This window comes from Ischnura elegans, chromosome 1, assembly GCF_921293095.1.
Source record: "Ischnura elegans chromosome 1, ioIscEleg1.1, whole genome shotgun sequence".
Lineage (NCBI taxonomy): Eukaryota > Metazoa > Arthropoda > Insecta > Odonata > Coenagrionidae > Ischnura > Ischnura elegans.
The window spans coordinates 168,549,208-168,576,543 of record NC_060246.1 but is presented as its reverse complement, the minus strand read 5'-3'; the positions used below and the strand labels follow the sequence as shown (position 1 = coordinate 168,576,543).

General features: G+C 37.3%; 1 protein-coding gene and 1 non-coding gene across 5 annotated transcripts in view; both read right to left on the bottom strand.

Moving 5' to 3' along the window:
• Nucleotides 1–27,121, bottom strand: part of LOC124173582 (testis-expressed protein 2) — a 125,261-nt gene extending 98,140 nt beyond the window's left edge. For 3 of the 4 annotated variants that reach the window (XM_046553010.1, XM_046553018.1, XM_046553026.1), the window contains exons 1-2: nucleotides 26,282–26,448; nucleotides 2,586–2,705 (exon numbers count right to left, since the gene is read on the bottom strand). In XM_046553010.1, the coding sequence (XP_046408966.1) occupies nucleotides 2,586–2,705; nucleotides 26,282–26,333 (172 nt within the window). In that variant the 5' untranslated portion in view covers nucleotides 26,334–26,448. Of the gene's footprint in view, nucleotides 1–2,585; nucleotides 2,706–26,281; nucleotides 26,449–26,563; nucleotides 26,614–26,914 lie in introns of those variants that run through there. The other variant, XM_046553011.1, reaches the window with a different exon arrangement.
• Trnaa-ugc lies at nucleotides 2,884–2,955 on the bottom strand. Its single transcript has one exon. It is a non-coding gene; the product is annotated as a tRNA-Ala (tRNA).
• Nucleotides 27,122–27,336: the final 215 nt, after the last annotated feature.

Below are 27,336 nucleotides of genomic sequence, written 5' to 3'. Positions count from 1 at the left end.
ATATTCGTTGCTTACTTTTCATATCTATTGCTATAAATGAATTCATCTTTTTTTGCTGACCACATGGAAATTTCAAACAAAATTCTAACGTTAATATCAACGGAGTTATAGACCAACTAGTAAATATACTAAATCCGTCTATATCAACGTTAGAACTTCGTTTAAAATTTCTGCACCCTCAGAAAAGAAACACAAAATTCATTTAGAATGTAAAAAATCAATGCGAACAACAAATATTTGCATATATTTTGCACTAATATTTTAGCCAGTTGACCGCGGACTCATCCTAGGAAGGGGCTTTTAATCCCTCAAGGGTCTGGGACAGAGGCCGAGGGAAGGGATCGGCGCCCCACTGAGTTGGGTCCAAAAATGGTTAGGGAGGGAACCACTGCCTTCAGTCGACACGAAAAAGCTTCGTACAGGTGAGTAAAGAAAACTTTCAAGAGACTCGTATTGAGGAAGAATTTCCTTCAACGAAGATCCGGCGCGAAAGGGTTAAGTATGGCCCAGTATAGCAGAATAGCCTTGGTGATGTAGAATTTTAACTTGATTTAAAAAAAGGCAATTGAGCCTAGTAAACTAATTTTTGGAACCTTAAAAATCAATCGGGTCTAAATCAATTAGATGTGTGACTGGTAGACCAATCAGGCAACCTAGCAATAAAATCCTTTATTAATCTGCAAAGAAGCGCCTGCACACCAAGCAATTTAAAATTCCATCATATCATAGAAATATCTTGTACAACATACGGCATGATGTGGTGGAAGTTCTAATATATTCATTAAAGAAAACATGGCTATACATATGTATTTCCATAGGATTTTTCAAACACAAGTTTCATTGTTACAACAACATTATCAAGTGTACTTTAAGGCACTGAAAATATATTTTCACAATAAAGTAAATGTGCACTTCAAGGCACTTGATAATGTTGTTGTAATAATGAAATGTATTGTGTTCAAATAAGGGCCAATGCACACTGGCAACTTTTACAAAGCAACTATTTATTTGTCTTGTAAAAGAAAAAGTTGCTAGTGCATGGGGGCCCTAAATCCTATGGAAAAATAGAAATGTTTCATTTAACTAATGTATGACAAAAATCTGTTACATATGCACTAACCCTCTCTATCCAATAAATGAGTTTTTTCTCTTGATTTGAAGGGTAATCCATTTTGAATGTACACATTCTTGTTCTCACTAGTCAATTACTTTAATACTGACATTGCAACTGGTGTCTTTTTGCAAATAAAGTAGTCAACTGCACCACCTTTCTTTCTCTGTATACATCTACTATTCCCCCGCATGCACTGTGAGGTGATCCATGGCGTTGATGAACAAAGACTAAGATTAGATGCATCACTTTCACCTGCCATGCAATAATAATATTTGAACCCAATATTTCCCATCAATCAATCCCTAAATAATTGGCACAGCAGAGCACAACATCAACAGTTCTTGCTTACTAAAATTTGCATTATATAATAAAAACTTTGTGAAAGACTCTGCACTGAATTAATTTACTCATGAACATATATTTTCACAGCAAAGTAAATGTAACCTCAGGATATTCAGTCAAGCACCACAAATGAAAAAGCAAGCCAACACTAACCAATATTTTAAAGCATACCAACGTCTTTCAGTAAACAAAAAATAAAACCAATACATACATCACATGATGGTATTATTCAGTAACTTGCAGATGGTAAATTGGATGCCACTTTCTAAGTTTGCGACACACAACTTGCTTCCAGCCAACAAACACATCAAACACAATACTGCATGTTCTCGAGCCAACCATTTATCAAAATTATTGCCAACAACTGTGTGCAAAATTAAACTGCTACGAGGGTTATTCCAAATGTAAGGTCTGATTTGCCCTAACTATGTATTTGAATGTGGCACCAAGGACAAAACACGCATGCATGCCGAGTCCCGGCATGCCTTGCACGTCAAGCACCGCCATTAGCGTGGTTACTGTTGCTGTGAGCAGTAATACCCATAGTGTCAGTTTCCAATAAAACAAACAATAGAGTTTAATATAGTTGATTAGCCCGCCGATTGTGCAGTAAGGGCAGTGATACAGTCTTTGTCTGCAAGAAACATTTTAGCGGCAGAAATTCATCGGCAGATGACTGAAGTTTATGTTCCAGACAGAATGAGTGACAGTGAAGTACCCAAGTGGGCGCGAGTTTTGAGCAAGATGATGAAGTGAAAGAAGCAGTTATAGACTGGTTATCTTCGCAAGTGGCCAATTTATACAACTTAGGCATTCAAAAGCTTGATGAACAATGTGTCAAATGTTTAGATAAGCATGGAAATTATGTAAAAAATAGAGAAAGCTGTAAGGAATGTAAATAAAACAATTAATTGTTTTGGAAAAAATTTTGATTTTTTTCTTAGCTGGACCTTACTTTTGGAATAACGTACATTAATTTATGATTGGGTCTCCAGAACTCAACCAAGCAAGCAATATCCAAAAAAGAAAGATGCTGAATCCTTTTGATGTAGACGAAAAAGCCTAGACCACTGGTCATCAGGCACTCATGATTGATTTTTAATAGATTTAAACTGATATCACCACTAACCTGTTTTCTCTGATGCTGCTGCTTCGCTCTCCTGAGAGCATGAGTACACTTCCTCTAATTCTTCATCTTCTGCATGGAACCTGATTGCAAATGTTGGCACTGACGTTGTGATCGGTTTACCTATAGAAGAGTCAGTTCACCATTAATAGTTATTTCTAAAAAAATTACCTACATGAATGCAATTTTTATAACCTTTTCATTTACAAAATCAAGGCCATTTGAAACTTTCCAGTTGTAAATGACAGCATGCAACAAGTGCCTTTGCCCCAACGGTGAAATTAGCCAGGAAAAAGCCATTTGGCCTGGCTGGGATTCGAACTCAGATCTCCAGATTGCAAGTCAGGTATGCTACCAGCTACACCACAAAGCCATCTTCTTCAAAGGAAAATTTCAGACTGGGTTTACCAAACAAGGTATTGACATATCAAGTCTAAATCATAACACAAGAGGATGTGGTGCTTACTAAGCCACCATTGGAGAGAAAAATAATACGTACATACTTGGTATTCAGCGAATAACTCATGAATTTTACCCTTTGTGTAAATAACAGGGTTTGAATCTCAAAAAGTAAATTTGCTGGGCTCTGTGGCAACAGTGGTAAAGTCCTCGCCTGCCAAACATGAGGTCACGGGTTCGAGTCCCACCTGGTGAAGTTTCCCATATCCAGGGCATGGTTGTTCGTGCACGTTTAATTGGTAAATTTGTTGAATGCCCCAATATAAATGGCCAATAAAAGCTGTATTCGGTGGTTTGGGAGTAACATAAAAAAATAAAAATTATATAAGAAAACCTGCCAAATAGCACAATGTGGCTACAAAGCAACTGGCTCGAAACCCAGGGAACGATCGGAAAAACATTTATAGCATCCCACAGAGCTGAAATACAAGTAAAGCTGGTTTCAAAAGCATTGCAACAAACTGAGCAGTGCCACTTTCTCCATACTTTGAAAATTGAATTTTGGTATTTTCTGGAGCACCAGAAGTAGGGAATTCAAAACAGCATTCCCACTAGGCTCCACTATTACAACATAATCCTTTCAGGTGCGCCATCTACCTCACTTCAATTTACCTTAGTACTTGAGGCATGGAGAATTTTAGGTTAAAAACACCTTCCAAAAAACAGACAATGCTACATTGAGGCCGCTTTCAGATGATAAGAATTTTCGCCGGCCGCCACTCACGTGAAATTCAGGCGTCTTTCAGACGAGACGACTCTCTGCAATGCTGTGTGCCGTGCTGTGAACGGCGGCCGGAGGAAAACCATTTGGTCTGAAAATGGTCTTATTGAATCATGTATATATATATATATATATATATATATATATATGTACAGTAATTCTTCAACATACCAGCAAGATGCACCCCAAGAGCTTATTCGAGAGTTGATAGACCTATGCAAGGCATTGAAAAGAGTGGTTATCCTGCAGAATACAACACTGTGTTACAATTTTAGCTTACGGCAGCTCAGTTTATCCATGGTGTCACTGTACCAGCGTGTTGAGCAATTTATTGTTGAGGTTATGAGAACTGTGACAGTGAAGCATGCGAGTAAGTTATCGCTTGAAGTAACAATTTAAGCTACATCGCAGAATGCAATATATTTTGAAATGACTCACAAGTTACAATAAAGAAACGGGTGATGAAGTCAGAAGTTGAGGAAGTTTCCCTATCGATCCTGATGCTATGCAGTACGTAAACTGTGTAAACTCCAAGCATATTCCACACCACCATTCAAAATCAACATCGACCGCTACAGTTTTCAGTGAACGCTTGTTCAGTACTGCAGGCAATGTTTCTGCCAAAAAAAGAATAGATTAGACCCATAGAGGATAAAAATGTTGAATTTTTTAAATCAAAACCAAGAGAAAGAACCAGAGGCTGCCTGATGTGAAGCAAAAAATTGGTCGATCATGCATTCTTTAAAAACATGTTATTTAAACTATTTTGCTTGGCAAATAAAATTATGCAGACGATCTTAAGTTTTCTTACGGAGCTTTCCTCGTAATATACATCTTTAGTGAAATTATTTTCGCTCACTTCTTGAGGTTGTTCATTTACATTTGTCATTAATTCATATAATAAGAGTTCATTCTTGGAACCGTGTATCAAGAACCGAGAACCGATTAGGGAGAACTGGACTGGTACAGAGAACCGAAAAAATTTAAAAACCGACTCATCCTTAAAAATAAGGATTGAGAATTTTTTTCTTGAAAGAACTACATAGTTACTATGTATGTACTTGTATTCAACCAGGACATTGCGAACTTAGAATAAATCCGTTTTATGTGCACTACCTTTAATTAGGAAAATAGAAAGGAAAATTCGATTTGCCAACAGAAAATAAATGAACTAATGATTAGTTGCACAGTAATAGAGTAAAGATTATTAGAAAAAAGAGGAATATCTATGTTTTCCATCATTCACAACGACTGGCAGGATGAAAAAGTCACAACCCTTGAGGAAGGTAATGTTAAAATATTAAATACCTAACAATAATTTGGGTGTTACAACAGTGGACTTGATGTATAAGAAAGTATCCCTGCCTGAAAATTTTTCCACATTGTTCGCAAAATCAGATGTCCAGACAAATAAATAATGATTTCTGCAGAAAACAAAATTAAATTTTGCCATTAATAGTTAATAATGAAAGCAGTGGTTAATGTGCATTCAAATGGATAGACCACTCAATTCATTGCAATATTTTTTAATTCAACTGTACTTTAACTGCAGTGAAAGGATTGAAGTGAAGAATAATGCACCAACATCATCCCTAAGGCATTTTTACTCTTTATAAAAAGTTCTCCACAAACCTGAATGCAATATGCATTTACTACATACGTAGTTAGCATGTGAGCCACACAAAAGTGTTCTTTGCCCCAATGATCTGTCACATGGATGTATTGCAAGTGTTTAGAATAGGGCCACAAGAAAGGGAGGAAAAAAATTAATAAGAGATGAATATAATAGCCATCTCCCCCAACTATCTTGATGTTCTTAGCTAAGCTGGAGAATTAGAAAAGAGAATACATAGATAATTCTTAGGCCGAGCTACTTGATGGGGTATCTATAGCATTTTTACTTTCAATATTTCACAATCTTGATCAAGTAAACAACTTTGTAACTTTCACTTATACAATTTTCAAAATACAGATTTAAGTTCGTTAACGCTCTGACCTTTTGAATGAATTCTAAGATGAATATACCAACCTTAAATAATGTAAGAACAAACTGCAATGATATCAGTATGTTCATGAAGTATTGTAATCAAGGCAACCCCTGAGATTGGGATAGCAATAGGGTGGTTTCCTATTATTTTTTTATGGCCTAAATCGAAAGATTATTACTCCTGGAGTACGTACTTCACGCTTTTACATTTTATGATGACGATATCCATTTTTCGAGATTAAATGAAGAGTGAAGATTTTCAAGCACACGAAAACGTGATGGCTAAGTATGAATGCTGGGAAAACCCCATGTGACGTCATTCTGGTAACCGCAGTCGCCGTGTGAGGTGACGTTGGGGCGAGGATTTGAGCGCTGATATGACGCAGGATGCTAGCAGGTAGCCAAGTACCCTGCTAGCTGGTAGCTCTTGGATTAAATAAGGATTATTAATACCTTATCAAACGAAGAAAACTTTCCGACCTTAGGCAGTTTTAATAGGTGATTATTAAGACATGTTTCCCTGAGCTCTGTGCCTCATGCATGCATTGGTAATCTCAGACGATGTAAAACTCCTATCTACTCATATAGAAACTAGGTCCCTGTGACGTCACGTGGAGTGGCATCGCATGGGCGCCAATCTGGCCTTTTTCAAATGAGGATAAAATTGACCATTGCCATTCGTCTAAACTGGTATTTCTAAAACCAAATAATTTGTATATTATGAATACACTAATGGTGGGTAACGAATCACAATCAATGCCTTTCGTTTTCTTTGATGAAGGAAACTACCCTATTCATTTCCCTTTCCAATTAGTAACACACAACACTCTAAAACCTTCGGTGGATAAAGAGCATTTCTTGATCTTGTTTCTTGATTCCCTGATATAAAAGAAGGCCACAACAGATTATCACTACTCAAAAAGTCAAAATATACAAATTCACCCATCACCCCCAAGGCCCCAGCTATGAACTTTCTCAAAAAAATTAATAGAGCCAACACTACCATTCATAGATTTACATATATGGAATACAATCCATCAATAAAAAGACTAAAAAATTTAATGACAACAAAATATTACTGATTGAAAAATGCTGTACCATGCAAAGATGAAACAAAAAAGTAAAGGAATTCCACATTCCATTACCTTTTGATAACCGTGAAGAAACCATCTAAACGGCAATGTTAGCATCAATTTGAAGGTATTTCTCAGTTAAACAGTTCTTGGCACCTCAATACAGCAGTAAGAAGATAAGTGACTCTAAGGGGAGGTTATTTGTACAGGAAAGAAAGCATTGCACTCAGCTCCAGCCCTCAATGGGAAGGAAAGGTTTTTGTAGTGGCCAACCCAAAAAGAGGAAGTTTTAGGTTTTTTAATGAGTGGAAGCTAATGCCAACTGGTTGACAATGAGTGCAAGTGTTTCCAATGGAATCTTGAAAGTAGCCACCTTCACCCAAATCTCTTTTTCCCTGGAGTTTGTTAAAACAAGCTTGCCTGAGTCAAAAACAGGTTTTTTCACAGCTGATATGAACTATGAACAGAGCTTAAACTTCTCCTATTAAATTCTTAATGCTTCCCTTGATAAGCATCCAATAGGTGATTAGATAGAGCCGTGTAGGTAATATGATAGAGAGGGACTACGCCATTTACTTTTCATATTTCTTTCTATTTAAGTATTCAGAACTTCATTGATTTGTCATCAATAACTCAAGTTCAAAAACAGTTCAAAGAAAAACCTGAGTAATAGTGATCCAATCACTGTGCAAAATCCTTCTGTATCCAAAGAATAATGAGAAAAAAAAGCCTATTGAATATGCTATGGCGGCAGTTCCCAACCGGCATATGCTGAAAATAATGGGGAACTTGCATGAATTTTTTTATTTCACAGGAGGACAGAAAATTATTTTCTGAATACAACAAAGAAAACCGCATGTGTATCTGAGTTTTCCTTCGCGAGATATTTAATGATAAATATAACGAATTTTAAAGCGTGGGAAAAACTCCCTCACCCCCCAAGCCACTGCCGACGAAGCCTCTATGACGTCAAAGGTGCCTAAACATCACGCGAAGCTATTGTTGTGATTGTTTGTAATAGTTGCCAGCAGTTGTGAGAGCTTCGTTTGTTAGACGTGTTGATTATATTATATTTAAAGATAAATATCCGACGATAGAGGCTTGGAAGCCCTCGTATTTTGCATTATTTATAATATTAATATCTGAGTAAGGGCATAAAATATAAAACTGGAGCAGTTAAACCAAAAATTTGATAATACCTAAATAACATCGTTGTAGGAGTCTGAGCCACGGCCATTGGAAGGGGGATACGTTAATTGTAAGTTTATGTTATCGACGGCATATCATTCATTTTAGTATGTAATTAGAACGATTTTGATGTTTACTAATGTCCGCTTAGCTTTTATACACAATAAATTCATCCGTTTATTCGTAGGTACCGGAGAATTCGTCGTTTAGGACTGTCTGTGCTTGTATTATGGGGTGAATTCCAGTTAATGCAACTTTTGCTCGCTGATTGGAGACATCTAGGAACATTTTTGTGCCAAAATAGTGTTATTTTCAACGTGACATCTCCCGTTAAGCTACTGCTAATAATCACAGTGCCAGTGGCTGTAATGCACAAAGTTTGACAAGGTTGAAAAATATCGGCCAAGAGTTATCAGTGTTCCATCGTGATTGAATTGTAAAAAGTGCTATTACGCTATCGATAAATAATAATAATAATATTTTATTGGTCACACAAAAGATATGAATATACATATATAGGACCCGTCAGGAAAACATAAAAAGCAAATCAAAAATACAAAGAAACTCACAATATATTACAATATATATATATATTACATTAGTTGCGAGGCATCCTCAAAGAATTCATCAATTGAATAGTAGCAATGATCTAAAAGATATTTTTTTAATTTTGCTTTGAAAAGGCCAGGTCTGATTTCGTCTTTGATTGATTTAGGTAATTTATTATAAATTTTAATACTCATATTGATAGGCCCTCTACTGAAGAGAGAAAGATTTTGTTGCCTCACTGCGAGCTCATTTCTACTTCTTGTATGATAATCATGAATATCGTTATTCAAGGTAAGGCACAACTTTTGTTTAAATTCTCTAATTAACATCACAGCATAATAAATATATATACAAGGAAGGGGAAGGATCTGTAACCTTTTGAAAAGATTACGGCAGCTAGCTTGTTTTTTATCTTTGCATAATATTCTTACCGACCATTTTTGTAGTTTAAAAAGACGGACTGACTTAGTCTAACAGTAGTGTAAAAATTGTCAGAGGCGTGCTAATCTCCGTTGTTCACCATAGATATGACATTTCACGATCACGCTATTGAAATAAAAACTGTGGGTGAAGTTTGTTATTCCATTATTTCAACGAATAGCAGTGAGAAAAGTCACCTGTGTCACTTGTGTGGGCTAATTTAAGGGTTTAAATCAGTGAATAAATAGTTATTTTCATCATAACGAGTTCTGTTATTGTAAGTTGTACGTGATGAATATAAGAATGTGACAGTGATTTCCAGTTTTTGATAAGAGTATTTGCCTATTTCCCACTATATTTTTACGGCATATGCTAGTATATTGTTTATGGATTTACCTATATTATTGAAATAGGTTGTAGCTAGTGTGTGTGTTGGCAGCAGAACCGATTCGCGATCTCACATGTGGATTGTGTGCAGACTATTTTGCTGTGAATTCGTACCGTAGAACTACCTTCTCCACTAATTCGGTGTTGCCAAATTCAACAGCACAGCTTACTCTAATGTCAACAGTACAGCTTATGATCGTTATCCTCCAGTACTACAAGTTTCTTTTACATCTCGATTTGCCGCCCACGTATAGCAATAATTTGTCTTAACAAATTCCATGAGGGTCGTGGCATCAATTATTGGTGTCCTAAAAAAAGGCTGGTGTCTTAACACCCCATGCCACACACCTTTTAGGTGGCTTGCGGGGTATTATGTACATGTAGATGAATTTCAGGTGTACTATTCGAACGAGTGGCAACGTTATCATCCATTTTTCTGATAACTAAAACATACGAAACGCTTGTACTTCATCATCCCGATGCCGCATTATTAATATCCCAAGTAATAATCTAGGCACAATAGCAATAGGAAAACTTGCCAAAGAATAACAGAACAAAATAAAGTGATGATGAGCGGCTAAATACTCCCTCAAAACAAATTTTACACCATGCGCTCAGCGTATTTCCCAACTCCCTACGCTTGTTTAGGCACCTATGAAGTCACGCCTGGCCTCGGCAACGCTCGGGTGTCTTCGCGCAGTGGTCGGGTCAGAGAAATTTTTCTCGATTTTAAATGCATTTTTTTATTTCTTTTGATGTTGAATGGAGAAACTGAAGGTATTTTTGCGAGCTAATGTATCCATTTGACTTATTCAAAATAGTTTCTAGAGCAATCTTCGACCCATGCAAGTTCCTCATTGGTAATGACTGATGCTACATTCCTGTATAGTACAAATGGAGTACAAGTAATAGTAATGGATAAGTGGTTGAGAACTGGAACAGTAAAAAAACGAACGTCCTGTAACATGTCTGCATCCTAACAGTCCTTGTACATCCAAGGAACAACTATCATGAGTAATAGTGCTAATAAACCTCAGAAATCAAGCATTGGAGCTTTGCCAAAGAAAAAAAAAATATTCAGGTAAATATTGGGGATCGGGTTGGTGTGGTGGCTAGAGTGTTGGCTTCCCACCCGGCGGGCTCCGGTTCAAATCCCTGCAGTGGCAGAGAATTTTCAGAGACTGTCCGATACCTGCTTGAGTGGAGGACATTTCAAGCGCAACACTCCGTCCGTCAGATGGGACGTTAAGCCGTGGTCCCCTTGGTGCCTTTCATTAAGAGTAGGCTAATGCCGATGCCGGGTTTCTCTCCACCCTTCCTTCCATACCCTTCCCTCACGGCGCAAATGACCTCAGCTGTCGGTCGCCTCCTCCAAATACCATACCAGGTAAATATTTAAAATATGGCTTTAGGTAAACTGGGGAAGAGGAAAATCCAAATCCACTGTGAGTTGTATGTATGTGCAGAGGGTTTGAGTAATGGCAGCATGGTACCTTCCTCACTTTTATGCCATCTTGAAACACAACTTACTCGGATGTACAAAAACAAAGAAATTAGCTTTACTAGACACGGTAAAAACCACACTATTGCTGAGGATTTGATATCTCCTTGTGTCAATGACGATGTACTGTATGTGTTTGGTCAGCACTACATTCATAAAATGTATACTATCCCATTGTTAAATAACACAGTTTCATGAAGAATAAAAGACATTTCAGACCACATTGAAGAAAGGGTTGTCCAACAACTAAGAGAGAGTCACTATTTTTTAAATTCAAGTCGATGAAAGCACAGATGTTGCAGCCCCAGCAATTTTACTTGTTACAGCAAGGTTTGTTAATGCCGATAATGAGCCTGAAGAAAATTTGTTGCTGTATCACGCATTGACTGAGTGAACTACAAGAGAAAATATATTCAATGTGATTTTGTACTACTTTCGTGAAAAGGAAACAGATTTGGATAAATGGTATGGCATATGCAATGATGGAGGACAGTCCCTGTCTGGTTGCCACATAGGTCTTGGTGGACGTGTTAAAGAAATAGCCCCCAGTGTAAAGTGGACTCACTGCTGCATCCATAGACAAAGCATAGCATGCAAAATGTTGCCGGCAATTTTAAATCAAGTTCTGAATGAAGCAATAAAAATACATCTGTAAAGTATAAGTAAACTTTGTCAAAGCTAACACAACGGACTCCAGACATGTTAAAGCACTTTGTGAAGATGCGTAGCAAGGTTTCCGGGTTGACCTCCGCGTCGATTCATCTTCAAGACGAATCTTGTCTTGAAGATGAATCGACGCGGAGGTCAACCCGGAAACCTTGCTACGCATGCTGCACCACCCCGCGAAAGTCTCCATCAACACTTTGTGAAGATATGGGAGGTATTCACTCCGCACTTCTTCTGCTAACTGAAGTTGAGTGGTTGTCTTGTCAAAAAGTCCTCACACAATTATTTGAGCTAAGACATGGACTACAAACCTTTCTTTGAAGAGCATTCCATTCATCTGGCTTCAAAGTTCCAAGACATTGACTGCCTTCGCCATGTTGATTACTTGGAAGACATTTTTTTTCACTGGTAAATAAACTCAACTTTGGCCTACAGAACAGCTCAATTATGGTTTTTCAAGTTTCAAACAAGATTGCAACCATGATGAAAAATATTGACTTTAGGAAAATCTGCACTGAGAGCAATCAGGCTGAAGTTGAAACATTGCACAGCTTTTTAAATGATAATAACCTGATACTATCTGCCAAGGTCAAACATAACATTAACACTTGGATTAACATGTTACACTTGACAAACTTCAAGGACTCTTTCAGGAAGACTTTCCCTGAATGTGGAGACAGAGAAAACTGGATTGCAGATCCTTTCAGTGAAGAAGATTTTAATACCATTGCACTATCCTTTCCGGAAAAGGAAAAACTCATCGAACTTTCAACTGATTCTTCCTTAAAGTAGGATTTCAAGACAAAGAGCCAGGTAAATTTCTGGGTAAGCATTAGAGATGATTACAGACCCCTGATTAAAAAAGCTCTTCAAGTTTAAGTACCGTTAACTAATACAGAACAAGAGGTGAGAGCTATATCTTCTTACCCTTCATAAAAAAAAACAAATTTCGGAATAAGCTTAATGTAAGTCCAGATTTAAGGACTTATCTCTCAACACTGGAACCTGATTTCAAAATTCTATGTGCAACAAAACAGTCGCAAGGGCCACATTAAAAAATAAGTTCCCATTATTATCCCATATAATTACTTCTAATGTCTTTTAATTTATTTGAAGATTTATAATACCGTAACTATTTTCCCTGAGAATTAAATTAACTCTCATATAACAAGTTTTCTGTAAAGGTAAAATTGTACTTATACTACTTGGTTTTGAATAAAATACATTTGATAAACGCTAGTACCAACGCTTATTTCCCTCAGTTAAACCCTTGTGCATCTTCATTTGTACAAAAAAACAAAAGTGAGATCCTAATGAATATATAGTATTTCATTTAAAATTTATTGTTCATTTACTTAAGTAGAAGTAGACGAAAATAAATTATACATGGGCAATTTAAAATCTAAATTTTAAAATAGTGAAAAATAAAGTCTTAACCAGGAAATATGTGCACCTATCATACAGGGTATTTTTTTAAACAAATTTTCTATTTATACAACCATTTATAACTAAAAGTGTCACCTACCCATAGAGAAATTATGTAATAAAATGTGCACCTTTAATGTTTGAGGGTACAATGCTACGTAGTTACATATTTATAAATGTGTATATAGAGGGGTATGGGAGGAAAAACGGTAGGGAACCGCTGTGCCATGGAACTGGGCAAAGCTGATGAGAGTCAAACCCACTCAAGTGACACACATGTTTTACAACACAACCAGCGACATTGGGTTTGAGACACTGCCAAGTTCATTACTTAAAAATATTGCATAAGCAATCAAAAGCTTCAATGTTTATCTACATCATAAAAAGTTTCCTTTTAATGAGCATTTATCATTAGTTTCGTTTGAACTAATTTTCAAATACTTAAACCCACCCATTTCGGATTACTTTTAAAAATAATGATCGCATTATCTTGCAAGTAGCATGCAACTTCGAGTAAGGTGGTTTTAAAACAGCCCTATGGTCACCAAACTACGAATGAACATATGTCATGCTAATTCTTTTGCAGCCATCATTTTTTATTAATATTAATTTATTAAATACAAGATTGAGATGAGAAAATTAAACAATTACAAACTCATTGATAAAAATCTAACTAGCAAAGGCAAATAAATATCTAAATCTGAAAAAAAAAAACAAATTGTTGTTTGCATTGTATGCAACCTTACCTAACTTAATGACATCCATGGGTGTCATCAATGAAAACCAAACTTATGAGAAAAAAAAGGAATAGTACAGTAGCCTCTCATTCATATGGACAATTTTATTCTGAAGTTCTCATTTTTACGAAGCAAATCATTAGTCCTGATGAAAAGGCTAATCCAATCTATTGTAAAGGGAAATTGCCAAATTTTTATTATTACCAAATTACGAACATCAGTCCCGGTTCCAGTGGTTACATAAAGAACTTTATTACAAAGTTCAACGGATAAGAAAATCCATTTAGGTGAGCCACTCATTACCACTCAAAAATTGGCCGAAAAGAAAGTCCACTCCTAATGAACATTTGATAAACAAACTTTCAGAGTAGCAAACAAATGAAGAATTCAAGCGTGATGAAATATCAAATTTGGTGCCTTTGGAGTTGGCCGGTGGGATGCGATGTGGCACAGAGGAATTTGCACTTAGGGCACAGATCCCTCCCAAAGCCTCAGAGAAATAAAAATATTATTTAAAATTATTGCCCAGTTTTGACACATAATAACTGCATCTGCTTATATCTAAAGATCATTTATTAATACAATGGCAATAAGTCATTTGAGTCATTGAGATGAGTCAAAAATTTTCCCGCACCCCTCGTTGCCTGGGGGCGGTGGGGGTTGCCCCAGACCCCTCCATCCCCACCCAAAGCAACTATTCAGCATTTCTCCCTTCCTACTGTGGGGAGCAAATGTTTTTTGGCTCCAGCCCAGTTGCACACGGCAGATAAATTCATCAACACGGTGGGTTAGCGCACAATTGCAATGCAGTGTTGCGTCACGAAGGATAATCACACTTTTCAATGCCTTGCATCAGCTGACCAACTTACAAACAAGGTCTCGGAACGCATCTTGTCCATATGTCGCAGACTTACAGTATTCGGGAAAATATCAAACCTCGATTGTGTCATGTAGCAGCCACAGATTTATTGTTTCACACATGGATGTTATTTTGTAACGCCGGATGGTCATGCAAATGGGAAGATGACTGAAAACTGAAATGAATTTGGAGGGCAAGGGCTAGGATGCAGCCAAAATTTGTTTTCCCTCTTCCTGACATGGCATCAAAGCAAAATGAGAATATTTTAAGATATTATTTGGTAAGAAACATACCTCCTTAGATGCAAAAAATTCTAGAGCGCAATTAATGCTTATTTTTATATAAATGATAACAAGCTAATGTCAAATCAAATCAATCTTTCATCAATGTCAATTCTAATTGAAAAGTTCTCATGAACTTGTTATCACAAAACTCCAGTTTTTCGGTCCCGTGAACTTCATAATAATGAGAGTGCACCGTATTTCTTTGGACTAGTCCAGTCACCAAGGAAACCTTTTAAAAAAGGACTCAACCCAAGAGTGAATTTGCCACATAGGTAATCTGTATAGAACACTTTGTTTCAAAGTCACATAAAATTTTAATTAGCTTCCACGATGAACGAAATTCCCTACTTCCACCATGATTGTTTCAGCTAAGTATGTAACTGCAGACTACAATTTCTGATGCAAAATTTCTTGTTTCTTACACACTCTTCCAAGTCATAATTAATATCTTTTGAATGCCTTGTTTTACGTTCCATGTAAAAGTGCTCCCAAATTTGTGGCGACTTCATAACAATTTTTACTGACATATTTTTGAATCTTAAAGTGTGCAGTTACCAATTATTTCTATCACAGCAAGCAGATTGCTACCTAAAACAATAAATGGGGGTGAACTTAAACACTAAGAGCATGGGCAAGTATTGAATTTTTCCCATTGGTTTCCAAATGCGCTGAATGCTCTGCTTATGTATTAATTTTGTCTCTAATATGAATGATTATGAAGTAAGTCTCCTATTAAAAATAGAAGTAAATTGTTCCCATTATTTTATGCACATCATATTGCCCTGAGAAATCAGGATTAAAGATTTCATACTAGTTTTTTTATTAAATGAAAGGCCACTTTTTTACCATACGGAGATTGTGTGCAGGTGACACTACATCCACCAAAGACATGCCCTATGGTAGCTACGGTTGAAAATCCATTAACATGAATTTTCAGGTTCAAAAATCATTTTCTCCCTTTAGAAAATATTGTGGTGACTAAAACTTAGCAGCCACATTACACATGAATGTTATTACACATGGTTTAGAATATTTTACAATTTGATATGGATCAAAGGCTGGATACATTTTGAAAATTGAATTATATTACAACAGAATTTTCTCTATGGTTCATCTTGAGCTAAAACTAATGAGCTAAGAAATATGGAAGTTAATCAGTAGTCATCGTGATCGTCATCTTAGGTCTCATTTACCCAAGGTGTTGGGTAAGTCTGGTGTGCCTATCTCTGACCGCAAGGGGATGGCTTCGACTTTAAATGATCACTTTCTTCAAGTTCCTGAGCCTCCTGCCATAGAGGGCACGTTCAAAGAGGGAGTTTACCTTCATTCTTTCTGTTTCCCTGTACTTGTGACAAACCGAAGAAAATTGTTTGTAGTCTAGGTAACAACTGTACAGCTGGTCCTGATGAAATTCCCTGTTTTATTCTTACTCTCTCTTTTAACTGGATTGTCCCTCCATTGCTTCATATCATTAATTTGTCACTTATTGTTAGTCAAGGTGTCTTTCCTTCTGCCCTGAAAATATCTAAAGTGACACGACTCTTTAAGAATAAAGGGGACTGTGATGATATTAATTCTTATAGACTTATTTCTGTACAGAACCAAATGAGCATTATTTTTTAGGTGTTTTATAATAGGCTTTTATTCTATCTTTGTGAATTTGATTTAATTTCAGTACACCAACATGGCTTCATCATAAATCTACATCCACCGCCTGTGCACAGGCCATTAATGCTATCTTGTCTTCTGTAGGAAACAATTGGAATGTTATTTGACTTTTCTAATGCCTTTGGTTCAGTTGTACATAGTATCCTACTCAGTAAACTCGATAGCTTTGGGATTAGAAGGGTTCCAAAGAATAGGGTGTGCTCATATTTGGAAAAGCTACAACAATTTGTCAGTATTTTTGTAAATGGTCACAAGCATAATTCCACTAGTAAAAACGTAACAAGATGTGTTCCACAAGAATCAGTTTTGGGTCCAATAATTTTTTTACTTTTCATTAACGACATGCCTACTATAACTCAAACATACAATCCAAACCACACCATAATGCCAGTTCTCTATGCTGATGATACCAACTTCATCATTTCAGCCCCCTCATTTGATAATTTGATACACACTTGTAAGCTTGTGACCCAGAGTTTACAAAATTGGTGTACTATGGATTCCTTAGATCTCAATGCAGGGATATCACTAGTTATCCATTTTGGTAATACATATTAATAAGCCAACTAGAAACCTTTTGCTTGAAATTAATGGTAATTGCATAATGAAAGTGGATTCCACTAAGTTTCTTGGCCTTTACATTAACTCCCATACTTCGTGGGAGATGCATATCAATTATTTAGTAAGTGTAGCTCACTCTGTTATCTCTTCAGATTCATAAGACCCATGGTGTCAGGAGAGGTACTTTTGGCACTCTACTATGGGAAATTTTACTCAAGAATTGTACAGAATATTTTGTTCTGGGGCTCATCCCCGCATGCCATAAAAATCATCAAAATAAAAAGAAATAGTTCGTTTAATATCAAATGAAGGGTACCGTGCTCATTGTCTGAAACGTTGAGAATTCTTTCCCTTCCTTGCTTCATTTTTTACTCTGTTATGTCCCAGACGGCACAGGAAGTTTTCGTACCTGAATACGAGGGTGGACCATCAAGATACAAAAATCGCGCTTAGGAAGTTACTAAATAGGTTTTGTTTCTTTATTTCCTTTAATGACGAAAAAAGATGCAAGAGGACTGACAAATGCATATGCATCTATAAAACTGTATTCGGTCTGGGACTATTTTCTTTCGCGGGTGGTGCCATCGTGCCATATCCTCCTAGAAAGATCACATGCCTTCACAAGCTGGCACAAGCCGTTGGAGATCGCATCGTTTACGTCACGTCTCACCACATTTCAGGGATTTTTGTGGTTAAGTTTGTGAAAAATAGAGTGTCTGGTAATGGTGAAGTTTCCCTTATTCTTTAATTTCATTCACTGGGCTTCAGAAACGTGTTTGTGAGATATTTTTGTTAAAAATGCCTTTCGTGTGTGTATTGTCGGGATGTAATGGAAACTCCGGGACATGGTTCAAGTTTTTAGCTTTCCAAAAGATCCTGAGTTGAAGAAGAAGTGCATTTGGGCGATAAGAAGAAAACATTTCACCCCTACGAAAAACTGTGAGGTATGTACTCTTTCTCGCTGTAATTATTTGGATGTAATTTTAAGTTAGAAGTGGCTTCGGGATGTTGATGCATCAACATCCCGAACTATTCAGTACTGAAGTACTATACAGTAAAACTTTGATTTTACGCAGTTGGAGGGACCGAAATATGGGCACTGTGTAAAATCAAAGTGTGTAAAATCAATAGTTGGTATTGAGGAGAAGTATAGTTTTCAGGATACCTCTTGCTCATTATTTTTAGAACCCTTAGTCATACTTTTTTGTATAGTTCTGATTTGAGCCAGAACCGGATCCAGAAAAAGTCTCATATGTGAGGCCTTACGGTAAAAGAGCATGAAATCCTTTTCAATCGCATCAGATATATGTTTCCTGGATTCAATTACTCATTTGGAGGCAAGAAAATGAAGCCTAACAATCTTATTTACTCACAAGCAACACCACATGACGTGTTACCTTAAGAGAAACAACGTTGCATTCCTGAACAGTGTTTTTAATGGTTGAATAACATGGTAGAATTGCTAGTATTTCTGGCACTAAGATTACTTCTGTTACCCAGGAGAAATGTCGGAATGGTGATACTAAATGCTCGCAGAGAAGCTAATTTTCGAAAATATTCTCATTAAAAGCAGTTTTCAGGAAATCCGTTTAACCACCTACAGACAAACAAAGATTGGAGATTGAAGAAATGAGATATCTGAGGATAGTCATCCAAATTAACCCCATTAACAGGGAGCAAAATTCTGCTAATACATTACAAAGGCTTTACACACTGTGGGCCTGGGTTCAAGTCCTGGCAGTTGCAGAAACTTATCAGAGATGGCCCTATCCCTACTTGAGAGTAATGTGGAGGGCACTTCCAGTGCACCACTCTGTCCAGCAGATGGGACGTTAAGCCCTCGTCCCTTTAAGGTCTATCATTATAACCTTGCTAATGCCAACATAGGGTTCCTATCCCCCCAGCCCTTACTTCATGGCGCTAATGACCCTAGCTGTCAGTTACCTCCTTCCAAATAGCATACCATAGATAATACGGAGCACACAGGACCCGGGATATTCGGAAATTTAGATTTTTCCGGTGTTTCGATCACTTTTTTTTAAGTGAGCTATTTAAATAACCGCGCAACTACCGTCATGCCGCCAGTGATGAATAAAAAAATTATTAATAGTCCGGAACAATCTTCCTTTTTTATAATTTTCACGCAATAAAAAAGCATTTTCCCGTGAAATTTTAGCATTAGTAGATAGAATCTACCGGGTATAGCTTCTCTGTCGGCATTGTTCCACGAATTCAGCGCCGGGACCTTCGACTCACAAGCCGTACGTGACTTATATTAACGTAATATTTTGCCTCCCCTTATCTGATAACAACACCGGACATTTTTTGTATTTCGATTTAATGGTAATAAGCCATTCCTGAGTTTAAAGGGACTGCCTTATCACTCACGTCTTGAATTTGACTTCAATGATTGCATGACGATTGACGACGCGAGTTATTCTCCGAGGGCATTAACTTCCGTTCCGTTGAAAATAAACGCTTGCCACCTAGCGGAGTTAAGCTAATAGCTATTCGAGTTCCAACCATGTTTCATATAAACCCACTAACAATGAGATACAAGTTGAATCAGCTCTAATAAGCGCGCCGCGCAATCAACTTTCCCTCGCCTCCATTCGTCCCGCAATTGTGGGGTTAGCCCGCGGAATGAGACAACGTATGCTGCTTTTACCATCGTGTTGAATCACCATCGACATACGTCCATACTAGAAGAAGTACGACTATCTTTTTTGGATCACCTTGGAAGCCAAAATTTTGGCACGGGAGGATTTTTAACGGCTTATTTCGCCGTTATATTTCGCCGGGGGGAAGGAAAACATAGCGTTCGCAAAATTCTAGAAAACCTTCCGTTAGGGATAGATATTCCGTAGTTCTTCATTCCGGATTAACGACCGTCTACTGTAATTACAATAAATATGTTATAAACAGCGTCGATCAATAAGTCGAATAATAAACAAAAGGTGATAATGATAATATTTCCGGCGATCATCTGTCGCATACACGACGATAGCCGTATATTTTAGGTTTCCATATCCATCTACGGAAAATTTTAACTAAGAGCGATATTAGCGTTCGTTAAGGAGCCTGAAATATTACTGAGAGGGCGTAGGGGGAAGCAATAATTAGATTCGCGATGTTTTTAGTTTCACGCTCAACAGCGCGACGTCATTTCAACCGTTCTTGTATTCATTTTTGCAACTCATTTAGACGAATAAATAACCTAACTTCATATTGCTCCAGTCGGGATTTTCAAAACAAGTCGAAAGACAACTGCGTAAAATCAAAATTAGCGGCCTCTTTGGGGCTGGGGTTATGCTGCGCAAAATCAAAAAACTGCGTAAAATCAAGAAAAGATGTAAAATTGAAGTTTCACCATTGGAATTCCCTATGCTTTCCGGCCGGACTTGAGTGTCGCTGCGTAAAAACGAGACTTGATGTAAAATCGAAGTGCGTAAAATCGAAGTTTTACTGTAGTGCTATTCAGTACTAAAAATGGTGATTCAAAATATTGTAACAGCAATTCTTTTGAAAATTCTTGCATTGTAGTTGTCTTTTTTGTATTAATTCATTCGGTAAACGTGTGGTTAAAGGAGAAACTAGGAATAAGCTGCCAAGTTTATAGGATCGAATATTGTTTCTTAGCTTGCCCTATGGTGTATTACACGTCGGCTTTCATTATTTCACATTATCTTATGCTATAGTTTAAAACAATAAAAATATCAGGCATAAAAATATTTACTATATTTACGAGCCTAGTAATTTGATTTCTCATGCAGAAATACCAAAAATTGGAAATGATTTGACCTAATAAGTTACATGGTATGGTGGACGAGAAGACGAGGAGATAATTCTTGCTGAATTGAAGGTGCCCAGATTGGAGGAAGGTACCATTGCTTCACTGTTACCTGTCGCCAAGAAGACAGACATTGTGGCAGAAGTGACATATTTGTGGATGTGGATTTGATTTGTGCAAGTTGATGCTGTGATAGTGGACGTTCATCGGAGAAAGTATTGAAGATAGTTTTTATGTATCGACCAGTCCTCTTTTAAATAATTTTCTATTCGAAAGAGAATAAGAGTAATTGTTTCGCTAAATTAGATGTGGGATAGAAGAGGAAATTGGAAATATTATTGTGGTTGACAATAGAAAATACATAATATATGTATTGTATTTCTGTGGGTTTTTTCTTTCCTGCCTCTTTAAAATTTCTTGTGGTGGTGACTTCATGCAAAGTAAGTATAAAATCGGAGGTGTGATCCAAGAGATAACATGTTTTATTTTACAAGTGTTTATGCTGGTGATTTGGCAGGACTTTCATATTTTTAATAGGTTGATACATTTACTGCAGTGACCTAGAGACTTTTACTCATCCCAAATAATTTTTCAAATACTTTAGCGCCTGATATGGGTAAGTTTTAGTAGCTGAGACTGAACTATACGTTAATTTTTGCTTGCATTTTGATGAATTCGATCATACTAATAGCAGATGTGTCAGCAATCCTGTTTCATCGGCAATTTTTATTTAAAAATTTTATTTCGTCAGGCTTTAGGGTAAGCTTTTTAATGCTCGTGGGCTATGTGATGTCTTATTTAGTGTCAAAATTAATAAGAATTTACTCTTATTAGCATCTCAAGGTTTCCAAGTAAGTACGAGCCACTTAACAATGCTGGATGCTGGGGATGCGTGAATTAGCCTTGAGAATCTCATTTTTCGCAGTTATTTAAGTGGCCGAATAAGTTTTTTAAGTTCTCAATAGGTAAATAATACTGTATCATGAATTCTAAATACCATGATATAGTATTATTTACCTGTTGAGAACTTACAATTCATAATGATTCGTATTAAGGTTCTCGCTACGGTCGGTAGCTATCGATTGTGTTGCGTTCGATACATTTTTCAATCGTGCGAGTTACGATATATCTAATTTTCGACCTAATCAATTGAGATTAGCCTGAGTGCTGTGTTCCTGCGCGCTTCGTATCCTATCGTACGTGCTTCGTAGCGGACATTCACATGCTTCGTACGCGCTTCGTCGACAGGCCGCAATTGGAAATTATCCATTGACGAAAAGCGACGGAGCGGCACAGTATCCCCGTAGTCAATGGGTACTATGTACATACGAATTAGATACGGAGGGTTCTGTGCCGTCTGGGGTATGTGAAGCAGATTAGCGATGTGCTGGTGAAAAATTCTCATATCCACAATAGGATGGTTTCCCATTATTTTTTTATTGCCTAAATCGAAAGATTATTACCCTTGGAGTACATATTTCATGCTTTTAGATTTTTAAATGACGATATCTATTTTTCGCGTTTAAACAAAAAGTGAAAGTTTTCAAGCACGCGAAAATGCACGGCTAAGTATAAATGCTGGGAAAACTCCATGTGACGTCGTTCTGGTTCCTGCTGCCGCAAGTGAGGTGACCTAGGGGCGAGGCTTTGAGCGCTGATATGACGCAGGATGCTAGCAGGTAGCTCTTGGATTAAATAAGGATTATTAATACCTCATCAAACGAAGAAAACTTTCCGACCTTAGGCAGTTTAAATAGGTGGTTATTAGAGATGTGCGAATAGTATCCGCGAATGCTCGAAAGTATTCGATATTCGAGATCTCGAATAGTTATGCCAAAGGTACCGTCTCGAATACTTTGAATTTCGCGTCATACACTGTCGCTCGCACGTCGTTGGTAGTTGACTCGGAAAAATGAGAACTCTAGTCGTATCGTGCATGCAGCGCCGTTTTAGGCAAGCTGACGAAATACATCAAATTCGCGGGTTCGAGCGGTGAAAAGAGTTAGACGTGGGGAACCGAAATTGATCGGATGAAAAAAATCCGAAAATCCCAGGTGTCCCCCATCAGGAGAACCTCAGTTCCGTGGGATAGCAACATTGGCGCGTTTCCCACGATCCGCTATCCCCCTCCATTCAGCGTTCGCCCCACCCCCTCTGACGATTTCCTCTTCCCCGAAATCAAACAAAACATCCCAGCTCGCGCAGGGATTGTATTACGAAGACCTTAGCTTCGAAAAAATACCAAGTTACGCCAGAAAAATAAAAACGTGTCTCGCGCCCACCCCCTTTTCTCACCCACTGACCATTTTCTACCTACCTGCTTCGAATTTCCCCCTTTCTGGAGGTCAACTGCTGCATGAGTCATCTACTAGCCCGAAAGTGTCTAACAATGACTTTCGGCAATTATTATTACACCTTCATTGGAATGAAATATTAGTAATGTGCGCGTAATTTAAAAAAGAATAAGACCAAACACGACATATTTCTGACTTTATTTAAGCATTTTACGCAGGAAAATAAATACCGGGAAGACGAAGAAATACGACGGAGGCTTAGCATTTTGGCGTAATGCTCAAATAGGGTGGTTTCCTATTATTTTTTTATTGCCTAAAACGAAATATTAATACTCCTGAAGTACGTATTTAACGCTTTTAGAGTTTTATTAGACGATATCTATTTTTCGCGATTAAATTAAAAGTGAAAAATTTCAAGCGCGCGAAAACGCAACGGGTAAGTATGAATGCCGGGAAAAACTCCGCGTGACGTCGTTCTGGTTCCCGCTGCCGCAAGTGAGGTGACCTTGGGGCGAGACTCTGAGCGCTATTACGACGCAGGATGCTAGAAGGTAGCCGAGTACCATGCTAGCTGGTAGCTCTTGGATTAAATAAGGATTATTAATACCTTATCAAACAGACTGTGTGATTATTAAGACATGTTTCCCTGAGCTCTGTGCCTCATGCATGCATTGGTAACCTCAGACGATGTAAAACTCCTATCCTCTCGTGTAGAAACTAGGTCCCTGTGATGTCACGTGGAGTGGCATCGCATAGGCGCCAATCTGGCCTTTTTCAAATGAGGTAAAATTGACCATTACCATTGGTCTAAACCGGTATTTCTAGAACGAAATAATTTGTATATTATGAATACAGTAATGGTGGGTAACGAATCACAATCAATGCCTTTCGTTTTCTTTAATGAAGGAAACTACCCTATTGTTTACATGAAATTAAAATATTTCATTAATCAGCTAAATTCCTCTTTGAATCCTTTAAAGGCAATCACAATTACTCGCCAAAATCTTGGGTTTCCTGCTGCATAGGCGACCTAGTCAAACATTTTCACATTCATCATTTAGTATTCGAGGTATTCGAATATTCGAGCAATGATTTGATATTCGAATTCGAGAAATCTACTATTCGACCCATCCCTAGTGATTATTAAGACATGTTTCCCTGAGCTCTGTGCCTCATGCATGCATTGGTAATCTCAGACGATGTTAAACTCCTATCTACTCGTATAGAAACTAGGTCCCTGTGACGTCACGTGGAGTGGAATGGCATGGGCGCCAATCTGGCCTTTTTCAAATGAGGATAAAATTGACCATTGCCATTCGTCTAAACCGGTATTTCTAAAACCAAATAATTTGTATATTATGAATACACTAATGGTGGGTAAAAAATCACAATCAATGCCTTTTGTTTTCTTTGATGAAGGAAACTACTCTATTATGGCAAAAGAACCCATGATGACTTCCATAGCTGTTTTGTAAGGACCAAGGGTGCTGCTCTCCGACCTAGTTCAACTTGTCTTAAACTGTTTCATAAATTGCCTTCAGAATTGAAAAGGATTGATAGTTATAGGACTTTTGCAAAACAAATTGTTCTACTCAGTGGATGAAATTATGCTGTGATCCCAATTTATTACATCTTTATATGTACTGACTTGTTCTACGCATTTTAAATGTCTCTTGGATTAAATAAATAAATAAAGGCCTGCAGAATCTATCAAAAATAGAGAAAGTTCAACTCTTATTGGATTCCATTTCCACAGGGAAGCTTAATTTAGGGACGTGAGCACATAAAAGCTTGAGAAAGCAGTCTTGCTCATTAAGCTCCCTCGATTCTGCTAAAGAGTAAGAACTGCAATACCAACGAAAAAGAGGTCGAGGAATTCCAGTGCTTACACCATCAGGCTTTAAAATGAGCCGTGGGATGGTTTTTGGAGGAGGTGAGCACTAGCTACTGAGCAGTGGCATAACTAGGACTATGCTTTGGGGGGGATTGGAATAGCCTGGGGTGGCAATCCCCTACCCCCATTGCTTAATTTTTTGGAAAATAACAAGCCTGGAAATACATTTCACATCATTTTCGCACAAAAAATTAACTTTAAGCAGATGCAGTTATTAAATATCAAAATTAGACAAAGGTTTTAAATATTTTTTTTAAGGCTTTGGGGGGGATCTATCCCCCTTGACCCCCCATAGTTACACCACTGCCGATGAGGTCATTTGTGCCATGGGAGAAGGAAGGATTGAGACAGACCCAGCTATGGCGTTAGCCTACTGTTATTGAAAGGTGCCAAGGGACCATGGCTTATCATCCATCTAACGGACACAGCACTGTACTTTAAGTGTCCTCCACAAAGGACTCAAGCAGCGATTGGACAGCCTCTAAAAAATCTCTGTCTCAGCGTGGATTATAACCTGGAACCACAGGGTGGGAAGCCAACACACAAGCCACCACAAAAACCTGATCCTATAAATAATGCATTAAAATGGATTGGTGACTACATTAATGGTGAACATAAAAATCCACCATCGATTCCTACTTTACACCATGAAACGAATAATTCAATAAGAGAATATAATATCTAATGCCCAACATCACCGAATTCAAAGGTTTTTAAGCTTATCGATGATTTATATAATAAATATTAACATTCCCACTTCTTATATGTAATCTGCAGTATTCAATATACATATCATATAGAGTCATTTGCTTAATGATGATTAACATATTAGGCGCCATGATCCTTGTCTCGGAATATACTGATTCAATGGCAGATTAGCATGGAATTTAATATTCAATAGCAGAGAAGAAGCTTACAAGACCAACCATAAAATAACCGCACTAAATGATGGAAAATGCCAATTTATGCAAAACTGGGTGCAGTTCATCAGGCGCAAGCAAAGAAAACGGGTGACAGTATAGTTTTATCGAAAATTTTAACGAAAATTGGCGATTCGATAAAACTAGGCTGTTACCAGAAAATGTTTCACATAAGCGACACAGTAAAAGGCAAACGTTATAATTGTCATTGCACATAAAACAACGTGCAATAATGATAGTAAGTACGGTTAGTGAGGATTACAAAAAAAACTTCAAAATATACACATACGAAGGTCTAGTGTGTGTTTGAACTTACCCTTTAACATGTTCAACGAAATTTTACTGGATCCTATTTTTCTTCCACTCATGGTTGCTTAGTTAGTATGGAGCAAATTAGCGAGCAAAATAATTTTTAGTAAGTGTTAGTAAAGGGAAATTTACTAGAAGTTTCTACTCAGGAAAACCAATTAAGGATGTTAATAACCCTGAAAGGGTGGAAATACAAGTTCAGTAAGCCTATTAAACTACAATAAATCAACCAAAGATGGATTAATTAAGGAATGGCCAGGTTAACTTCTAACAAGAAATAAATCCATGCCTTTTGATTGAGAAAGATCCATCCTTCGGACTGGCTGATTCCGAGAATGGCTGAAAATGAAACGAAATGTTCTTAAAAACTGACAGTCATACAAGAAAGAAGGAGATCTAACAAAGAAATGTACCCTTCTAAAATTAATACGCACAGAACTTACTCTAAGAAGTATTTTATGCATTACAAAACTACGGCAAAACAATAGCGATAATTATTCATCATAGTTAATCAAACGCTTCGGAGGATATCGGGAACATTATTTAACACAGTTACACTAATAATTCAATGGGAGAAAACTAAAGTTTTCACTTAAGGTATCATACACGAAATTAAAATAAGAAATCCAAATTGACTCACTTTTATTGTCTGAAATCTAACATTCAAAATCCAAGGAGTCAGTTACAAAAAACGTCATCGAAAGAATAACGTCCATCGTTGTCCACTGAGTTATCATTCCCACACCAATAAACATATCACCAGTAAATTTCAAGTTCTTGATATACCGAGGTCGTACGATAGATACGTACACTCCTTTAAGGAGTGGACAACAGCATGAAATTCGTTAGTCATGTGTTTATTTAGTAAAGGCTTAGTAAAGTTTAGTTAGGTAAAGGTGAAGTTAACGCCAAAATGCCTACCCCACATGGCCATTTCAAAATTCGCAATGACAGAGAAATTACAGAAAAATCTCTCTTTTTAATTTTGAATTTAATAAAATAAACACAATATAAAACGCTTTCACCCTCTTTTCTGTTTGTTTTCACACCGAAATAGTTTCC